Genomic DNA, 21,778 nt, shown 5'->3' with positions numbered 1-21,778 from the left:
TACAGGTAACAGAATTTTGAAAATCGGTTCGTTAGTTCCCGAAACTAGTTCCTACAAACCCACAAACTCACAAACTTCACCTCTTTATATAATAATAGTATAGAATAGTATTAGATAATTGTGGTATGAACTTACCTCAGTTACGTTGATCAATCTGTTGGAAAATGCGTCATCGAAATTTTCGAAAAGAAAATTGAATTCTCCCTCCTTCATCCAGAAAATCACAACAGTTGTGGCGAAAAAGATAAGACAATTGGTGATAGAGGTGAATATGTACAGGAAATAAGTCTTATTATCGAAAACTCTTCTATCAATGGCCAACTTTCGAATAAATTCAAACTTGGCATTTTCGTCTACATAATTCTCCCACCAACCGAACGAGATGAAGATTCCAGAAATTGGTATTAGGATCAACGTCGAATTCCGTTCTATTAAAGGCCACATGAAGAAGGATGTTAATTGTGCCAGAATGCAAAGAAAGTCCAAGATCATCACTGTTGATGCGTCAATTTTCTTCACGTTATCGGGATTTCTGGATATAAACGCTGAAAAAGTTCAGCAAGTGAGAAAATAAACAAAGATTACAGACTCAAGATGTTCATTCAACAGTAGAATGGTTATTTGCCAAACAAATTCGTGAAGTGTACCTATAGATTTTCTTTTCTATGGCTAAATATTCTGATAATTCCAGAAGGGTGACCTATTCAAGTGAATTTTTTTCTTCAAATGAACCTTTGAAATCGAAGGATAAAAATTACGAACCAGTAATACACACTTATAGGTAACGGAAGTTACACATGCTATCCAGAAAAGTGGAATAAGTAAGTACCTAGGTACTTATTATATTTAGTAAATACCTACCCGAAAAGTGCAGCTAGATAAACTGATCTATTGCCGATAAAAGTTATTTCACATATTCATTAGATAACTAACTGTCTTCTTATGATCTCAGTCTTTACTTACCTATAACTGCCGGTACGAAGCAGAATGCGTTAGTGAGCATAGCTCCTTTAAGGACATCCAATTCAGGTAAGACACAAAAGACTAGAATTGCACTACCTATGGCTGGTAGAGTTTCAGTAATGAAAAGTGGAAGAAACATCTCCAGTAAATTATCCTTTTTCCATGTTTTGAATAGGCACACGCGTAATGACCTAAAGAATGTTCCAAACTGAGGTATGAAGTAAACGAAAACTAGTACCCATATCCAAACAACTCTTTCCTCTTTCGGTAATTCAACGGTAAATTTTCTTTCTACGTCTGAAATCAAAGAAAAGATTATATGTAGATTAACATAATGCGTACCTAAACAGTATGAAGATGCTATATTGAACCAGAGTATGCCAAAAATGTGTTTAATTTTTCAGAAGGATAATCAGTAATCATGAGGAATATTTTCCTGTTTTTTCATGTACGAAACCATATCTACAATTTGAAATGAGCAAATCTGCAAGATGGAGAAAGGTTCTTGTAATTATGATATTATGATTCAATTGAATACAAGTTCAAGGGGATGAAAGATATCATCATATTATCCTGATTCTCTGTAGGTACCGAAGTACCCCTCAGAAGCTCTGTGAGCTTGTACGAGTTCGGAGAACCAGTTGTGTTCTGTGTAGGCTTTGTTACCGTGTCCTTAAGCCACCTTAGGCACAGCACTGTTAATCTGAACCCAACAGTGAATGGTGGCCCGTACCCGAATGGACTAGAGAATTCCTTCTCTAGCCCGGTATCGAACTCAATAGGTGATATTTGTGTTCTGTGGTAGGTACCTTGCGGTTGCGAATACTGAGCCGACGTTTCTAACCACCAAGCTGCGGACGCTGTTTAAAAGATCTGTCGATCTATTTGGCCCTGATCTTCTTAATTCAAAGAGTAAGAGTTGATATATAACTCCCAAGAGTATTGAAATTTTCGTATTTATCGACTGATGACATCGATTTGGACAACTTCAAATATGCTTGAGAACGGCCTGCGGGCTGAGAGTAAGAAAACATACTAACAAAATCATCTTGAATTTCCAACATCTACCACTCTACCCAAAGTCTCATGGAAAATATATACCTTTGGAAAAGGCGAGGAAAATAGTAGGTAGTTGAATGTGGAAGACCTGGAAAGGGAAATTATTTTTTAGTTTCTAGGCTGTCTTTTGTTCAGAATGACAGTCTCTGCTCTGCTACTCATTTATTTTATTCATGTCCACTCATTTCACTTTCCATTTGCTCTCAGTCATACTATGACTAATATTTTGTCTTGTCTGTGCATCAGCGTTCAATTGTTCTTTACGTGTTGTGAATCTTCATCCTATCCATTATCGATTGTGCTTGTACGTTTGCTATCAGTGTCCGTCAGTGTGTACCTTTTTCAGGTATTCAAACATCTTATTGCCATCTCATTGAGAAGTTCTGACCTGTCGCCAGTCTCTATGTAGTGCTCGTGAATTTTTTGTCACAACTTCGTCGCAGTTTTGTTACCATTCATTGTATTTCGTGTATGGTTCTTTTTTACCTATGTTGCTTTGTTGATATGGTCTTTAAATGTGTCCATGAACGGTGTGATCTATATAGTTCTGGTCCAAGTCTCTCGTATTGTTTTTTCGTTGTGCATACAGTTTTTTGTGGCGTGGCGGATTATTCCCTCAAGCCACCAGAACGGTATGCCTCTTATCTCTTATTTTGCCTCTAATCTGCTTTTAATTACCATATTCAGAATCATACAATGTGGCTGGATTTATAACTCTTTCCGTCACTTATTTAATTACGTCTTTGTTATGTCCGTACATATTACTCTTTTCTCCTACTATCAGCTTCGTTGTCATTTAGCTTAATTTTTGTTTTTTTTTGCGTTCGTATTGTTCTTATCTGGGATCGCATCTTGGCTCAGCAGTGTCATTCCTTGTATCTTTATGTTTAGTGGTCTTTAGGGTCCGACCGAAACTAGTTTTTACGGCCGAAACCGAAACCGAAACCGAATTTCGGCTGCGGTCTCAGTTTCGGCCGAAAACGAAACCGAAACCGAAACTTCAATAATGCTTTAGGAAAAGAGAATATCTTCTAAATTTTGCTCATTTTGATGACTATCTTGTCAACGAACCAAAGTTAACTCAGAATGCCGATCAAAAAAGCTGTAGAGATCTTTATTCAACGTTATTTAACGACAACCAGTGGCGGATTTGCCTTAAGGCCAAAAAGTAGGTCTGATAGGGCGGCTGTTCGTGACAAAAACAGAGTAGGTGAAAATAATTTGACTAAATTCAATAGGGCTAAGTGCCTAGCGGGTTGCAAATCCGCTATTGACGACAACGTGAATGATATTGTAGATTTTATTTCATATACATGATGTGAATGAAACCAATAGAAAATAAGACTTTTGTCTTCGTCTTCTTCTATCGTTTCGAGATAATGTTGTAATTTATAGGTCATGATAGCCGTACCGAAATTTAACAGCAAACAGCACTAATGCAAAGTTCGCTGCGCCAAGACCAGTCACGCAAATGATTCGATATCATCCAGCGAGGACAATTACAATGAGCGCATGAATAACGAAAGGGTAACAATGGGGTATTTTCCTAAATTTCAAAATATATGTCATAAAAATCCTTATAACTCAAATATCTCAAAATATATTTTTTTCGAATTTTAACATATTGCATTTTGTCTGTATTCGATTACGAAAATTCTGATTTCAGAAATGCTCTTGTGAACATTCTACGTCATTTTTACAATCCGGCAACGCCCATTTGTGTCAGTAATGGTCATGAAAGTTTTCTGATAACCATAGATGTAATAAATATCAAGTTTGATGATCACATTATTCACATTTGACAAGAAAAACACACAATGACACAAAATGTCATCGGTTTTAAACAGGTAAAGACCATAGACAAGTTGTCTATGGTAAAGACACAGATTACAGAAACAATTTTTTGTAATCTGTGGATATCTTCTTGATCGGTTCCAGCGTTGTCGAATTAACAAAAATTACTATACTTTAATAAAGGCATTCTACGTCACAAGCTTTCACATAGTCGAAGTTTCGAAGGGTGTATTTCTGAAATGTCTGAATTTGGAAGCGAATCTTTTACGTGTTGAATAACTAGTAGAAAAGGCTTTCCATAAATAATCTCAAATTCGGTTTTGGAGTTTTAGGAAACTTGCCCATTCTATGGATAACCCTTAGCAGCGCAGCTGCACCGAACTTTTTTCGGTTACGGCTGTAGTTTCGGCTGGATTTTGGCCGAAAACGAAACTGAGCCGAAACCTGTTTTTTTTGGCCGAAACTAGGCCGAAACCGAAAACGAAACCGAAAGTTCGTTTGGACTCTAGTGGTCTTACGTTGTGTCCTTTAAATATTGTCTCTATCTGACATTCCTTTATACCTCAAGCAAAAACACCGCCTCACTTACAATAGATCTACTGTATAATCTAAACTTTTTCTCTTCATCCAAAATCCGGGATGTCAGGAGTTTATAATCCTGAATTGAAAATGTATGTCGGGTTTGATTTGCTTAAGAGAATTCTGTTATCACTTCGGAGCATCCAGACACACGTTGTAATAGTTAAGTATCTCTTTCAATAACACTAAGAAAAAGATTTTCCGTTTTTATTTTTACACCGAACGCTCCATAATTTGGTGAAATTTGATGTATTTGATGGAAAAAATTGCTCCATAACTTACCCAAGCTTTGATTGCAGAACGGTCTTATTGTATTCGCTTTCACTTGTGATGTCATCAACAAAAGCGTCCCCTTTGATACTACTGCACTAGAGAGAACGACGAGAAAAACAACTATGTACGCCACTATTTTGAGAGATTTCACCATAAACTCGTATTTTTCAGAATCATTGCTTGAACCTGTGTCTGGTTTTCTTGGAGTATCTTCGAATATGTTCCAAGAGGCATCTTCCTCCGGCTCTTGTCTGAAAAAATATGGTCAAGTTAGAAAGTACAGATTTCAGACATAGGTTTATTATTTTCGCTATTTTTGGGAGCGCTAAAATCAAATTGAAATATTATAAGTTAGGTAAGTCTTCGATTTATTTATCAAATTCAAAGGATTTTTATCAAGATTTGTTTCTAGGATAAAGACGGTGGACGAACGTTACAAAAAAATGAAAACCGTTTTTTGTAGTTTCATTCAGAATGGATTGTTTCTAATTATTTCCATCAAAGATGTATTTTGTTGAAGATTAAAGGCTCCCACAAACCAACGCGAAAAACCGCGCCGAATTCGTGACGAAAATTCGTTGCGAATATCCTTTGGAATACCAAAACGAATATCATCTGACATAAGTAGAGGTACTCTTGTCGAAAAACGTAACGGTATATGAAAATCATTAATTGAAAAATGTATCAGATCAAGAAGGAGCACTATTTTTGCTTGCAGTGCAGGAAGATAGTTCACGGAAAAAGCTTCTATATACATAGGTTCAATATACCACGTATTTTATAGTAGAAAAACGAGGAAATGGATTCACGAAATGAATCAAGAAACACAACAATATGGGGAATTCCATACATTAATGCCACTGTTAAGAGAGGATCAGACATGATTCTACGTATATTTTAGAATGACAATAGAGTGTTTCGATGAACTTTTAAATATTATAGAAAATGATATCCGAAAGTGGGACACAAATTATAGGGATAGGGAGACGAAGCATTTGCATTAAAACCATATTTGCTAAGACCCTTCCCTTGTAAACAAAGTAAAGTGGATAATGGTAATGGAAATTCTAATCGCAGACTTTGTAGGACAAGAAGAGTGGTAGAAAACGCTTCTGGAATATAATATTAGTTCAAAAATGGCGTGTTTTCTTCAGACCAATGGGGACAAAAGATGATACAAGCATTCTTGTAGGGAAATCAACATGTATATACATAATTTCTTAATAACGAAAAAATCTGACGATGGATTGATTGAACTTTTAGATCCAGTAGGACCAGAACCTGGCGCTTTTCAAAATTTCGCAAATGATCCAAGGAGAGCATCAAGATTGGCATTCTCTGTACGAGATCAATTTGTTACTTTCTTTAATACAGAAAGATGATAAATTAGACTTTCATATACTTTTCCGTTTGTATGGAAATAAGTACCTATACGTAATCTCGAAAAATCATACATTATTACACTCACCCTCTTCACAAATTTCTTTTCCGATTTCTCCCCAAAACTTTTCTTTCTTCCGAATATTTTCGTAATCCTCATGAGAAAGATCATTTATATGAGGCACCCTATTTTATGATAGGGTGTCTCCGAAATAACTCAATAATCTTTTCCATTCCAATGCTCAGAAATAATATGTATTTTGGGTGCGAGTTCAGTGAATAGGCTGATAAAAAAACGCCTCTGAATCCGAACTATGCAATTTAGTTGTATTAAAATACTCTTGAAAAGGAATTAAAAGATGCAATGTTTTATTGAAAAGGTGTATTTATTTATTTATTTATTTACAAGGAACACAAACAGGTAACCCAATACCCAAATCAGTGTTCACAAAGTAATAGTACAAAAAATCAACAAAAGTGCCTTATTACTAATACCCTATATATATACCTAATAATAAGTGAAAGATTGGAACAAAGAAAAAAAAAAAGAGAAAAATAACAAATGTAGAGCTAGGGGTGAGGCAACTCAATAGCGGGATAGAAAAGCCCTTTTAAGTGAATTTTTCAAGGTTTTTTCACTCTGGAAAAATACATCGATTTGATCTTTTAGATGATTGCAGTGACGCAGCATCCTGGAAATAGGGGAATTTTTCGCGCTGTTGGTGTGCGTTAAAGGTAGATGGAAGGTTTCCGGATATCTACATCTTCGAATTGGCGCATGCAAGTTAATCAGCCCAGTGATGTCTTGAGAGTCTACACGATTGCTCAACAATTTAGAGACAAAAACAATATCGCCAACAACTCTGCGATCACCGAGGCTTATCATGTTAAAAAACTTCAATCTAGTGGAGTAGTTACTGGGATCTCCCCGAGTCAGACTCAAGTTATATCTGTACCCCAAAGTGCGGAGGAACCTTCTTTGAATTTTCCCGAGACGGTTTATGTATACGTCGTATTTGGGACTCCAAACACAAGAGGCAAAATTTAGTCTACTGAAAACGTAATTATAGTAGAGAATAACTGCAGTTCTTCGGTCGGAAAACCATTGGCTCTGTCTCAGTATAAACCCCAGCAACACGTTACAGGATGAGGTGACATGGTCGATATGTAAATCAAATTTGAGCTTAGAATCAAATACAACTCCCAGATCTTTCACATGAGTTGAACGACCAAGCACGACGTCCTGAATTGAGTAGGGAAAGAGAATAATATTTTTATTTCTTGTGAAAGAGACCACCTGACATTTACTCAAGTTCAGTATGAGTCCGCTCCTTTTGCAGAATTCCTCAAATTTACATAGTTCTCTCTGTAGGGTTGTACAATCATTATAGTCATTGATTCTGAAGTAAATTTTGAGATCGTCGGCAAAGAGGAGTATTTTACAAGTATTGAAATACCTTATAATATTGTTTATATATATAATAAATAAGAGTGGACCCAGGTGGGATCCTTGAGGCACCCCTGAAGTCGGTGCGAAATACCGAGATTTGAATCCCTCTACTGAAACATATTGAGATCTTTTATTCAAGTAGGATATGAACCAACGTAAAAGGGAACCGCATACTCCAACCTCCCTCAACCTGGTGATCAGAAATTGAATATTTATTTTATCAAAGGCTTTGCTAAAGTCAGTGTAAACAGCGTCGACCTGAATGCCTTTATCTAAACTTTCAAGAAGGTATTCAGTGAAAGTAGTTAAATTAGTCTCAATGGACCGTCCTTTAAAAAATCCATGTTGTTCGGGAATTATTTGAGTTTGAACTAGATGAAGGAGGTGAGGATACACAATTGATTCGAATATTTTACCAGAAATACAGAGTTTACTGATAGGTCTATAATTGTTTATAAAATCCTTTTTACCTGATTTGTATATAAATAGGTACAATGGTAGCCTCCTTCCATTTTTTCGGAAACACTCCTGTTTTTAATGATTTATTATATATTATAGTTAGGGGAATAGAAAGTGCTTCGCTACAGTTTCGAATAAAACAAATGGGTATCAAATCGGGTCCTGCACCCTTGTTCACATTTAACGAATTAAGACTCTTTTCCACATCTCCAACGTCGATTTCAACTCCACTAAGAAAATAGTTGTTGAGTTCATCAGGAGTATCAGTATTACCAGATTGATTGTGGAGATGTGAATGAGCATACACACTTTCGAAGTATTCAGCAAATAAATCGCTTATTTGTTGCCCTCCATGCATTTGCTGTTTTATTTTTGAAAGACATAGAGTTGGGAAAACCGGAAACTTTACTTTTGACGGAAACAAACTTAAAAAACCTCCTAGGATCAATTTTAATTTCGTTTTCAGCTATATTTTTATACTTCATAAAATCTTTTTTAATATTATATTTACATAAGGACCGTAATGTTTTATATTCAACTTCGTCCGCTATATTCTTATAAATCTTCCACCTTTTGTGTATTTTATTCTTACGCTTGATGAGTTTAATTGATTGATAAGAGATATAGGAAGGGAATTTTTTTCTTACTTTGAACTTTGGAACACATAATTCAATAATATCGTAAATAAAACCGTAAAAAGTCTCGACATCAGAATCTACATCACTGCAATCTAACAATTCAGTCCATGGTATTCCAAGCAATGTTCGATTGATAAAATCATAATCGGCATTTCTAAAATTGAAAAAGTATTCATCCGATTTCTTCAAAGATTTGATATTTTCAAGCTCCAGCAGAAACTCGAGCGCTGGATGGTGTTTATCCTCCGAGACAGCAGGAGAATCACATTTCTGAACATTATTCACTACATAACTATTGCAGAATATCAAATCAAGTGTTTTGCCATTACTATTTTTATTGGCATTGAATTGACATAACTCTAAAAAACATAAAGTATCTAAAAGTTTTTCACTCCTACTATCAACATTAATGGCCTTAAAATCGCCCTTGGTACCCTTCTCCCACACTAAATTGGGAAAATTAAAATCTCCCACAATTAATACAATGTGGTCTCTAAGATCGTGCATAATAGAACAGAGTTTTTTGCAGAAAATAGTGACAATATTAGAATCAGTCGGTGGAACATATACACAACAGAGCAAAATTTTGGTATTATTTATTGAGATTTTCACCCATACGTCCTCGGCGTCACTCTCGAGTTCATGGACTCGATAAGGCCTCAACTTGTTCTTGACCGCAATGAACACACCACCTCCGTCTCTCCGAGTACTTGATGTAGTGGATGTGCTGGATCGACAACTTCACCGTCAAACACACCATCATTTAGCCAGGACTCGCAGATGAACACCAAGTCGTGATCGTTTGCACTAGAGGATGTTTTAAAATCATTCAGTTTAGTTCTGAGACCACGCACATTCTGGTAAAAACAACTAAGGGATTCAGCCATAACTGACACTTATGTGTATAAATACATATAAAGCAGGAACAGTATAAAAATATAATCGGTGCAAAAACAACTCGTAAGAAAATAAACAGCATAAATATAATGAGTATAAAAATATAACCGGTATGAGTCAGCTCTCCTTATGATAGCATCCAAACATTTGTTGTCTCCTAGTCAAGTCTTTTATATGAAGCCAGAGTTGTTTCTATGTGAAGCTCCTTATGCTAAAATACAGAAATTCCTCCAGAAATACGAAAGCACTAACAGTCTCTCTGTTTCCTCTGCCTCCACATCCAACAACACGGCAAAAAATGGCATAATTATTCACTCACTTCTAAAATACTGTGTAACTAGCTAGCCCGAGTTATTGAATCCTTTAATTACCATTACTAACGTAAATTTAACGCTGTTAGCGGAAAAATCACTAGGACTAACACCACTAGCAAACTTTAAACAAAAATAATGCTATTTCAATGTACGTAGATTAACTAAAAGTACAATAATATTCCAAATTATGTGTTATATCTACGTACACAACACCTTTGCTTGTCCTCCACAATTTTATTTTGACTTCTATCTGACAGCGGGTTAGAGTGGCCTATTCTTATTATAATATTATATATTATATTATAAAGCCAACAGGACTAAGAGCCTTTTCTTTTTAATATCTGCTGAGTCACTACACCCTTAACCTAGCAGATATTATATTATATATGATATATTATATTATATATGATATATTATATTATATATGATATATTATATTATAATAACCAAATCCTATACAAGTTTTCATAAATTCGGTCTTTCTAAAACATGTATGAATGGGACGAATGGGTCGTATAGAGAAAAAAATACACGGAATTTACGACAACTGCAATTTTCATGTTAATTAAACTAAACAATGTTGAGTGAATATTCTTTCAAAATAATTTCTGATTTCAGAAGTTTGAGTGGCCCTCACACGTTACACGGCATTACCTTAGGTAATGACATTACTTGATAAATTCACATCATTTCAGATTATCAATATTATTTTTATTGTTTTATTTTATACACATGACTATGGATATTTAAGGAATATGCTCAATTCAAATTTTATTGGAAATGACGTACCAAAATGAAGTGCTCGGAACGTAAATAACGTTTGGAAGTAGGAGATTGGAAATCTTATCTATAGAAGGAATTTCCTGCATTTATTTACTTCACACAGAGACAGATGAATCCTAATCGAATTAATGAAAACCTACTGATAAATATGTCGACGAAATATCAACCACCAAAATACATATTTCATGCGGAACAATCTGACACAATAAATCTCATCTCTTATCTCTATTAATCCTTCGAATAGGGTCAGATAAAGGCAGTACTCAACCTTCCATGAAATTCGAACAGTCGAGTTTTTTCACTAGAAACTTTCGGGGGTAATAGGTTGAAATTTGGATGAAAAATCAGGTTCCGCATACCGAGAAAGGAGTAAATATCAACGGCGGCCCGTCAGAGGAGTCAAGGGCGGCTAAAGATAGGTGCGAGCATAAACTTAAGGTTAGCCGGCTAAACTTAGGTTTATCTTCGAGGAGATGCTAATGTTAGTTTCTTCTATCTTTAGCCGGCTAAACTTGAGTTTAACCGTAGCCCCTCGGCTAAAAATGTGAAGGAAACGAAAGCATTGGCAGGATTCTAGGGAAGGCAAGTTTTCGGAGTTTGTATCGCAGAAGTTTGCAGGAAAAAAGGAATATTGTGAAGGAATGCAATTTTCCGATATTCGTGACAGTTTATTTCATTTATGAACTTCTTTTTTGAAGAGTGAATTCAACAAATTAGTATGCTTTTCAATGATTCACGGTGAATTGTTATTGGCTTAGGGGATCATATAGGTCTGATCAGGCCTTGAAAAACAGTATATCATATACTACACATTTCATAACGAAAATTTTCATCAAAAAAAAAAAAATCACTCTTTTTACAAATCTTATGTAGATATTAAAAAATAAAAAACTTCATTAAAATGCAATTATGAACTATTTGTTAGGACATGACAAACTAGAATGGCATTTCGAATTACAAAGAATATTATTAATTCGGCAGCGGCACTTTCGTGTACCACAATTTGTTTTACAGTGACGTCTTTGGTATCCTTGTCCACCTGATGTTGACTGCTCATTAGCAAGCTGTCGAATAGTCGATTTCAATGACGAGACTTTTTCTAATTGTACAAATTTTTGTTCACAAACTGATTTCGCGAAAATAACTGTTCGATTCTGCCGTTTTCGTTGCCCAATTTATACTGTCTATCGTCGTTCTTTTCTAAGACTGCCAACAAAATATTCCTAAAATCACCTCGGCCACGGTCTACTTCCGGTATTTTCACTCTCACAGTATCGCCTATATGACATTCTGGAAACTTCGAAGCAGAACCTTGCTTCATTTTAATGGCTTGATACTGTAAATTCAATTTTGCTTCTGAACGATTGTATTCGATATCTGCTTCTTTTGTACAGAGGGACATGTCTTTTCCTCAATTAGAATGCCATGTTCTTCACAAAGCGTGCAGGTATTGTCTGGGATATGAAGTTCAGAGGTCTGCTTTTTCCCATTCAAGTCGTTATCATCCAAGTTATCTACAACTTCTTCTAGGTCTTCTTCCGTTGTTAACTGGCTTATCACTTCCTCGGGCAGAGACGATGACTTCAAACCAACTTTTATTTCACTTCCAAACATTGCTTTATACGGTGTTCTCTTGATACCGTCGTGGTAGGTTGAATTTTTTCGTAATTGTACAAATTTGAGACCTTCTGACCATTTTGAGGATTTTTCATCGGACATCCACGTCATCAAAATGTTTTGAATATCCTGATTGGCTCGTTCCACACTGCCCTGTGATTGGCGAGGTTTGCCGTGTACCATCTTCAAGCCTGACCATTAAGAGCATAATTCTGTAATAACTCTGTTGGCAAACTCACGACCATTATCAGATTGTAGAATTGATGGTGCACCAAATATGCAAAATATTTCAAGAAGTACGTTTGCTACTTCTAATGCTGTTATTGTACGTAGAGGGCGGATTTGAACAAATTTAGTTAAATGATCCTGATACACTAAAATAAATTTGAAATCACCATCAGGATCGCTCTGCATATCAATAAGATCCACTTGACACCTGCTGTTTATTTGGGATGATATTATTGGTTTAACGACTATTCCTTTTCTATTAGTTTTTGATTTCATTTGACAAGATTCGCATAAACTCAAATAAAATAATAATCCTTCTTGTGTCCCATTCTTATACTTTTTTTTCATTTATCATGCGATTTCTTCCGCCATGACCAGTATCAATGTGTATGGTATGCAATGCGTCAAACATATCTGAATTTTCAACATAATATAAGATATGTACTATTGTCTTGTCCTGTCACTGGTGCTATTAGCTCTTCTACGCCGCCAATGGTGCAAATATCAAATCTTTTAACCGTCTATACTGCAATGTTGAACGCTTAGCGGCGAGTTTTGCTGACCTTATTTCTTGGATTACTCTATCGTATTGTTCTTCACTCAAATAAAAACTATTATCAGTTCGTTTTGATGTCAGTAACTCACAAAACTTACTATCAAACTTTGCTTTAAGCTCTGCTAGATTATGCGACGACGCTGACATGGGAACGAATGCAAAGGACCGGCGCTCAAGCAATTCCTATGAAAGATGACGCAGTACTGGAAAATAGCATTGCAAGCAAATTGCAACACGTGCGCATCGCCTATCGCCTTCCATCCGACCATTATTATTATTATTAAATGCCTATGCAATTGGCCATCGACCAGCGGTCCTTCAGCCTGTATTTTACAATTTTGGTACATTTAATTAAATTTAATACTAACAATTTTTAGTACATCAATTATATTGCTTATGGTGAAAACTGAAAGTTAAATATTTTACATCTCTCTATTGAATATTTCTGAGTTGAGTTAATAGTGGAAATTTTGGATGTTTTCTTTTGGATGTGTTCCTTCCTTCCTCATGATATTGGGCGATGACATCGTCTAACTGCCGTAACTTATTATAGAATTTCTTATTAAGTCTGCTCATTCTTATGTCAATAGGTTCTATTCTGGTTTTCAGGTAGAGTAAATGGTTCGGAGGATTATGAAGTTGATTATTAGGGTGTCTCATTCGAGTTATGGCTCTCAATGCTGTTGTCTCTGCTACTGTGAGATTTTTAATCGCTGGAGGCTTGCAGTTTGCGAATAATGGGTGGGCGTATTCTAATATGGGTCTGCAGATTGTTTTGTATATTAGTGACGCACTTTTAATGCTTATTCCTTGCTTTCTGTAAACCAATTTGGAAAAATATTTGGCTCTTGATATGGTTTTTCTTTTCATCGACTTGGTATGCAGGTTGAAGTTCAATTTATTGTCAATGTGCACACCAAGGTATTTGATAGAAGGAGCAGCTTTTATGATCTTATCATTGATTTTAAGAATTTGTGATGTAGAGGAGATTTTGTGGTCGAAAATTATAAACTGCGACTTGCCAGGATTAATTTTCATTCTCCACTTCCGGAACCAGTTGGAGACCTCATCAAGGAGTTCCTGGAGCTTCTGTATGCAGTTTTGTAATGTTCTCGCATGGAATACCAGAGTTGTGTCGTCTGCGAATTGCAAAATGTAGCAGGAGTTCATGTGATTCAAGATGATATCATGACAGAAGAAATTGAAAAGGAGTGTCGAAAGAGGAGAACCTTGAGGAGTGCCTTGCTCTGAGCAAGGCAATGTATACAGACTCAAATAATCCAACTTTAACTGCTGATGTTCTGCCTTCTAGAAAGTGCTTGCATAGTTTGATTAGGTGATATGGAAGTTGGATTCTATGCAATTTGTACAGAAGTCCTCTATGCCACATACAGTCGAATGCTTTTTCTATATCAAGACTCAACACCGCGGTCTTCCATCCTTTCAATGTTGAGTTCTGTATATTGGATGTGAGAATGGTGAGTGGGTGATATGTGGATCTTTTATTCTTGAATCCAAACTGAAACTGTGGTATGTGTCGTTCGATATGAGTTGAAAGAATTGTTTTGATAACTTTTTCATATAATTTTCCAAGTACTGGTAATAAAGTGATGGGTCTATATTTGTCAACTTTCTGTCTGTCCAAATTGGCCTTGGGGATATTTATTATGTGTCCTGTTTTCCATATATTCGGGAATATGCAGTTATTTAGACAGAATGCATAATTTTTTATCAGATATTTATGAATTGTATCTTCTAGTTTTTTCAGTACAATCTATGGAATATTGTCATCGCCAGGAGTGCTATTTTTGGAGCTATGGAGTAATTGGTAGTAGTCTGTTTCTTCTATTGTTATCCGACCATTCACGAGACTTCAGAGCCCCGCGTGTCCATCGAATACATTTTTAGCTGGTTCGTTTCGGCTAATGTGCACATTAGCCGGCTAAAGATGAAATTCCGCGACGCAAATAAACTCTTTATCGAACTTTTGCCGATCGTCCGATATAAACATAAGTTTAGCCGGCTAAACTTAAGTTTATGCTCACACCTATCTTTAGCCGTAACACATATAAGTGGAGTCTATTCGGCAATTTGACTCCGCCGCACCGTTTGTATATAATTGCACGAACGTTCACAGTTCTCATGAGCTTGCGGACTGAAGGGAATATTCGAGCTTCGAGCTTTTAATAGGGCAAAGGAGGCTGAGCTCCGTTGGCTATTTACAGGTTCATTTAGATTTAAGGGCTTCGTGGTAAACTCGAATTCTGGAATCTTTGTGATTTTGCTGTCAGGGGTTGATACCGGATCGGAAATATAATGGATGGAATAGAGTAAATTAAACATTGCGAAATTAATTCCGATCCAGTGAGCAAAATTAGTTGTCCACTGAGGGGATCTCGAGAACTATAAGAGCTAGATGAAAACGGATGACTCTCTTTCAAAGAAGCAAAGAATGGTGAAAACCGCAGCCCCCTACAATTATTAGTTTTTGAGTTATTAGCAAAAAATGAGAATTTGGCTAGTTCGAAAATTTCTCATACTTTTTTTGTCTTTGAAGTTACAGATCTGAAGTTTGAACCTTCTTAGACACTTTTATATGTATAATCGTATATGTTTTCGATAATACTGCATAAACATCAATCATTCCTAAAGTGTATGTCATTGACCTCAAAATATATAAAAAAAATCGAATTAAATGAATTTAACCATTAATAAAACAAGGTAGATAAAAAAAGTCAACGTCCAAACCACTAGGGACAACAACCTACTCAGTACCTACATCTATTCCTGGCACAAAAAAAGTTAGGGCTCCTATTCAAAAAAAATTCTACTACAGTTTTTATTCAGAAAGTATGTCTTGAAATTCAGATTAATAAAATGTATCTAACTCAGAAAGTATAATTTGAAATTCATATTTGTTAATTGGATTTCAGAAACCGTTATAAACGGGCTTAATGCAGATCAGTAAAATGTATTTCAGAAAGTGTAATCTGAATTTCAGTTTCAGATTAGAGAAATATTTTTCAGAAAGGGTCAATTGAAATTCAGAAAACATCACTTGTAATTTAGAAACCATCTGCATCTGCGATAAGTAAGAAATAGGGAATATCAGAACAAGCAATTGTTTATTATTATTTCTTGATTTCTGAATTACCAAATTCTGAATAACAACCACGGTTTTTGAATTACATGTTATACTCTCTGATGAAAAATTCAATTGTTATCTTAATTACCAGTTAGTTTCCAAAATATTACATATATACCGAAATTACAATTGAAAAGGAGTAGTAAGGTTATTTGAAATATAAATTGCCCTCTTGGAGGATTTTTCTCGAAATAGTAAACACCGAAGGTACCTATGAATTTTACTGCGTTACTTATCCAATAATTCAGTATTGAAATAAAGGCACAAAAATTAAACCCTTAGGCCCGGTTGTCCAATTCGTGATTAAAGTTAATATTGGATAAATTTTGACATTTCCCTTCAAATCTGTCACGTTAATCCATGATTAACTTAAATCTCGGCTTAAACCTGAATTGAACAACCAAGCCTTAGTAAGTAAGGAATCTGGAATCTGCTTTAGACCAGATAAATATTAGATTGTCCGAGCAAATTATATAGGCCATTCGCTATGATCGATGACAATCCAAGAAATACACTATGACATTTTCAATGTAAATTTGGCGTATATACGACACTTACATTGTTTCCTGGCGTTCAAAGGTGGGTTTTGTGTCATTATCGTTATAGAATCCTCGGTTTCTTTGCATTTTCACCACTTTCTTCAAAAGTTGCACATATTTTTAACTCTCGCACTTTTGTATGAACTGCAACAATATGATTCCAATGATTCGTGATATGGTCTTCTAGGTTACATTCAAAGTTGCAACACTTTCTATTCTAGATCGTAGGGACGATTCATAGATCGATAAGATACGAAAAATTTTTAAACAATAATATACGTTTTTATCTCAGATTATAATAATCGACTGACTCATAAAACAGTTTTTCCTGAACGACAATATTGAATCTAATCTTTTATCATATCCCAATCGACAATAAGTGGTCGAAAATGTTGATTCTTCGAATGGAAATTGGAGTCCATGATTCAGTATAGTATAAAATTTTTTTATCTGAGTCATCATATAGGTAATTTTGATCACATTGGTAGGTACCGGCCTATTAGTTCTTCTTTTCCTTCTACGTGCGGTGCCCCACTGGGCTGAACTGAGGCCTAAGTGACCCATTGTTCGTCCGCTTGTAGTTGGAGAGACTCAAAGCCTGAGACATGCTAAAAATAAGGCCACAAGTGGAAAGAGAGGAGTTCCTCTCACCTTAGGAATTGTGTGTTTTATTTTCCTAGGTGTGTCATCCTTAACTCTTCAAGGTTGCTGCAGATGAACAGAATATGTTCAACCGTTTCATCAGTGCTGCTGCACCAGCGGCACAGGGAACAGCCAGTCAGTCCCATTCTATCTAAGTGTTTATTAAACAAATGGCCAGTCATTGCTCCAGTCGCTAGACTCAGTTGTTTCCTTTCAAGAGCCAAGAGTTTTTTGACCTCAGATACAGAGGACAGTCTCTCAATGAGAAGCCTCGACTGCCAGAGACCACTTCTCATGCTCCATTCGAAGGAGAATTTTCAGTCCAGCCATATATTAAAGGAGTTCTTGACAGATCTACGACAGATAGGCAGCGCCGGTCCCGGACCAACAAAACCTGAGCGGGCTCCCCGCTTAGCAAGTATGCCTTCTCGTTTCCCGGAATTCCTGCGTGCGCCGGACACCAGATAACATTCACAAAGTTATCAGAGCCTAGCTCCCGCAGAGCCTCCCTGCATTCCTCTACTAGGTGTGAGTTAACCCTTTCCTCAGAATAAAGGGATTTTGGGTTTCCTGACTGTCACAACAAATATAGATGTGTTTACCGGAGTACCCACTGCGGATATTTTTCAGTGTGCAGCCCAGAACAGCATACAGTTCAGCCTGCACTATGGAACAATCCTTTCCTAGGGGGATGGACAGATTGAAACGAGATCCCACTATTCCCACTCCATTGCCTGTGGGCATCACAGAGCCATCGGTGTACCAAGTGGGACCTTCAGGCACAAGAAGCCTGTTTGGTGTAGACCATAGGTCTGTAGAGTTCGGCGAAGTAGAAGCTGGTGCCCGCCTATTAGTTACCTATAATCTTTGAGTATTCAACCCCAGGTTAATCTCGTACTACCAATTTCGTGAGCACCGAGTGGGAGAGGTAAGAGGGAAAAATCAGCTGATTTAGAGGTTCGGGAATTCTCTGTTTCTTCGAAAAGCCGCACGTCCGTGTTCGCGAAAAATGCAAAACGAAAGACGAATAACCGGAACATAGGCGCGTTCTACTCTCGACTCGGAAAACAGCTGGGAAATACGAGAAAAAAGCTTCAGAAATTCGAGATTTTTCAACACGAATGTAAACGCATCCAGCTTCACCCGGGGCTGTTGCCGTTTCTTATAGTTTCGGAGTAGTTTTATTATTTCTGAGAACCACCTACTTTTCTACACGAAACCAAGCAGAAAACGACAACTGATTGCAAGAAAATCATTCTCCATATCCCGTAGCAGAATCCGTGACCCAAATTCGGACGCAAATTATCTAGATGAATTGTGAATTTTAGAAAATTCGAGATCCCTTCGTGCCATTCACTCAAGTCGATAAGATCCATTTTCGCGAAACAGCCAAGGGAAATCACCAACTGTCATTTACGTAACCTATCTATGTATACTTCATTCAAGTTTATTTTAGCAGTCGGTTGGCCATGAAATAATTTTCTCAAGTTTTTGTAACTAGAACGAAGTTAGGTTGGCACTCATGAAATGTCGTTAATGTCATAACGCCGTTGCCACAACTAATATCAATTTTTATTACGAAAATGCCGAAAGTGAGTGAAAAAAGAGACAGGGTTTCAGGAAGTGCTATTTAGAATTCAGGTCCGCTCATTAAAATAGTTATACCCTGATATTCTAAAATCCACAATACGTCAGACGGTAGCGAACATATTCAATGTAAGAGAATTTATATAACGTTTCATCTGAATCTAAACGACATATATTTCAGCTGGATATTTCCACAATCAGAAAGATTGTGAATGAAGAGAATGACAAAGAATTTCCTTCTATTGGGAGACCCAAAAAAAGTGGTGGCATTTGAGAATTTTATGTTTGAGTGAATTAATGCGGAAAGTTTACTACAGGATTTTCGATAAATGTCATCGGAGAATAAGTTCCCTACAATGGATTTTTCTATTTTTCATTTGACTTGTCCTACACAATGTAAATGTCTTGAGGTACTAATAAATACCTATAATTATTATTATTACATCAATGTATTAAGATAAATAGCCACAAATACGCGCAAGTTGCCCTTACATTGTTTATTCATGTGAAATTTTTGTTCAGAGGTGAAGTTCATCTTAACTTGAAACTTCCTTCGATTCCTCTTACCAGGCCCGGACTGGCCAGGTCCGCAGGTCCGCGATCGCGGAGGGCCCCCGGCCTGAGGGGCCCCCACTAACGTAGATAAAGATAATAGATGAAGTAGCTTCAACAAGTGAGTGGCACACAAAGAAGCTGTTACTTCAGGCCAAGTGGAGTAACATGTTGAAGCATCTTAGTTAAGCCCCTTCTATTCCAGTATAACAGCATTGTTACTGTTAAACACACAGATTTGTTTTTAATTTTAGTATTATTTTTCTAATCACTAAAATCCGTTTTTCATTATTTTTATTACAAAAATTATTTTCACCTAATTCATTCATATATTTGGTGTGACTACAATACTGCATTTTAGAACTAGAAACAGATCACATATATGATTTTCACATAAAATGAGTGGTAAACCACGACACGTGTTTTGTGATCACAATAAGATCTCTTCAGGTTGTTGGGGGTAAACTGAAAAATTTGGTACCGAACGAGGAGATTTATAGACAAATACAGGTTGTTTTTACGGTGAGGCTTTCACAAGCATTTTCAATGCGTTTTCTTAGTTCGTCCGCACTATCCACTTCACCGTCACTGTACACTGATGTTTGCAAATGACCCCAAAGGAAGAAATCACAGGGGTTGAGATCTGGGGAAAGAAATGGATGCGCCACGTTCTATCCACCTATTCGGAAACACATTATTTAAATAATTTCGAACGTTTCTTCGAAAGTGGGGTGGTGCTCCATCCAGTAACAACCACATTCTCTGTCGAATATTGAGAGGAACATTTTCTAGTAATCCTGGCAAATTGTTCTGGAGAAAATGGAGAAAGTCTTCACCTGACTTATTGCCCAATAAGCATTCCACGTAGGAGTCCGATTCAGACATTCAAGAAAAACCTTTGCTTGTTCTTCTGATAGCGTGAGGGTTTTCTGTAGACCATACATGGGTATTGTAGAAATTGTTTACTCCATTTCTTGTGAAAGGGCTTCGTCAGTACACAGAATGGATGTTGTTAGATATTGGTGATTTAAAAGCCACAGGCAGAATTCTTTTCTTCGAGTATGGTCTTCTGGTTGGAGTGCTTGAACTTTCTGGAAATGGTATATAGGGGTACAGTTGCTCTTGTCTTAGAGTCTTTCAAACTCTACTGTGGCTCACTCCGACGACCCTGGCTATGGATCTAGTACTTGTTGTCGGCTGTTCCTCAACTTTGTCCAGAATTTGCTCCTCGATTTCTGCCATTTGCGATGTTACAGGCCTGCCAACATTTGCTCCCCGGGATTAGTGCAAACGTCCAGTATCCCTACATCTTTGCACCAAGTTTATGAACATCCGAGGAGTTGGGTGATTTCTTCACGGAAATCGTCTACTGTACAATCTGCACGCCGGACTGGCACTCTGTTTGGATTCACCATAAATTAAAATCATGTCAACAACTTCATTGTTTGAGAAAACGTGAGGCATTTTTCAATTACTTTGCGATACTCCGAAAATTCACAAAGATCTTACGCTGACTCTGACGGTTTCCAGTATACTGACCTTTCGCTGGCACAAGCCTACGCATAAAGGTATGGTTTCGGTAGTGCGTCGGATGCATATAGTGGCTGCAGAATGTGACTACCCATATGCAATTACCAAGCTGCAGTCACATTATGTAGCACTGTAGCATTGCATCCGAAGCACTACCGAAATCATACCTTGAGCCCTGGTGAATATTTTATATAAATGATTTTTGGTACCATGACTTATTTTGAGGAGTTCTATTATATGTCAAAAAAAAAGCCTCACCTTTGAGAACACTCTGTATTTAACTCTCTACTCTTCAAAATATAGAGGGGGCGGGGGTAGTTTCCAGAACATCAGAACATTCAGAGCGATTTCAGGATTTTTTCGTCTGCTTAGTTGCTAATATGAAACAAACAAGCAAACCAAAAAAACTGTCAAAAAAAATTTAAAAAAATTGTATGCGAAAGGAATAAAAAATGAAATCTAGGGAAAGATGATAGTTTTCTATATCATTATGCATTGATAGAAGGTTTCCTTTGCTATATAATTTAATGACCGATCATCCGATTGGTACCTATTTTGTAATTGATCTGAACGTTCCGAAAATTACCATTACCCCCTCTAGTCCGATTTTCACCAACTCTGAAATGAAATTGCTCTGGATGTTCTGGAAACTGTCACTGCCCCCTGTAGATTTTTAGAATAGAGTAAAGCGCTTTTTCAAATATCTTCTCGTTCGGTACCATATATTTCAGTTCACCTTTACCCACCTAAAGATGGTATTGTGATAACGGAACGAGTGTCGTGATTTGACAAC

General features: G+C 36.6%; 1 protein-coding gene across 2 annotated transcripts in view; it reads right to left on the bottom strand.

Annotated features, from left to right (window-relative positions):
* The window catches only part of LOC123313116 (chitin synthase chs-2-like), a 28,494-nt gene extending 11,554 nt beyond the window's left edge, over positions 1–16,940 (bottom strand). Inside the window, exons 1-4 of one of the 2 annotated variants that reach the window (XM_044897836.1) lie at positions 16,694–16,940; positions 4,678–4,919; positions 964–1,260; positions 136–545 (exon numbers count right to left, since the gene is read on the bottom strand). In XM_044897836.1, the coding sequence (XP_044753771.1) occupies positions 136–545; positions 964–1,260; positions 4,678–4,919; positions 16,694–16,761 (1,017 nt within the window). In that variant the 5' untranslated portion in view covers positions 16,762–16,940. The remainder of the gene's footprint in view (positions 1–135; positions 546–963; positions 1,261–4,677; positions 4,920–16,693) is intronic. The other variant, XM_044897835.1, reaches the window with a different exon arrangement.
* Between the last annotated feature and the right edge of the window lie 4,838 nt (positions 16,941–21,778).

This window comes from Coccinella septempunctata, chromosome 5 (assembly GCF_907165205.1).
Source record: "Coccinella septempunctata chromosome 5, icCocSept1.1, whole genome shotgun sequence".
Lineage (NCBI taxonomy): Eukaryota > Metazoa > Arthropoda > Insecta > Coleoptera > Coccinellidae > Coccinella > Coccinella septempunctata.
This window is presented reverse-complemented; position numbering and strand designations above follow the sequence as displayed.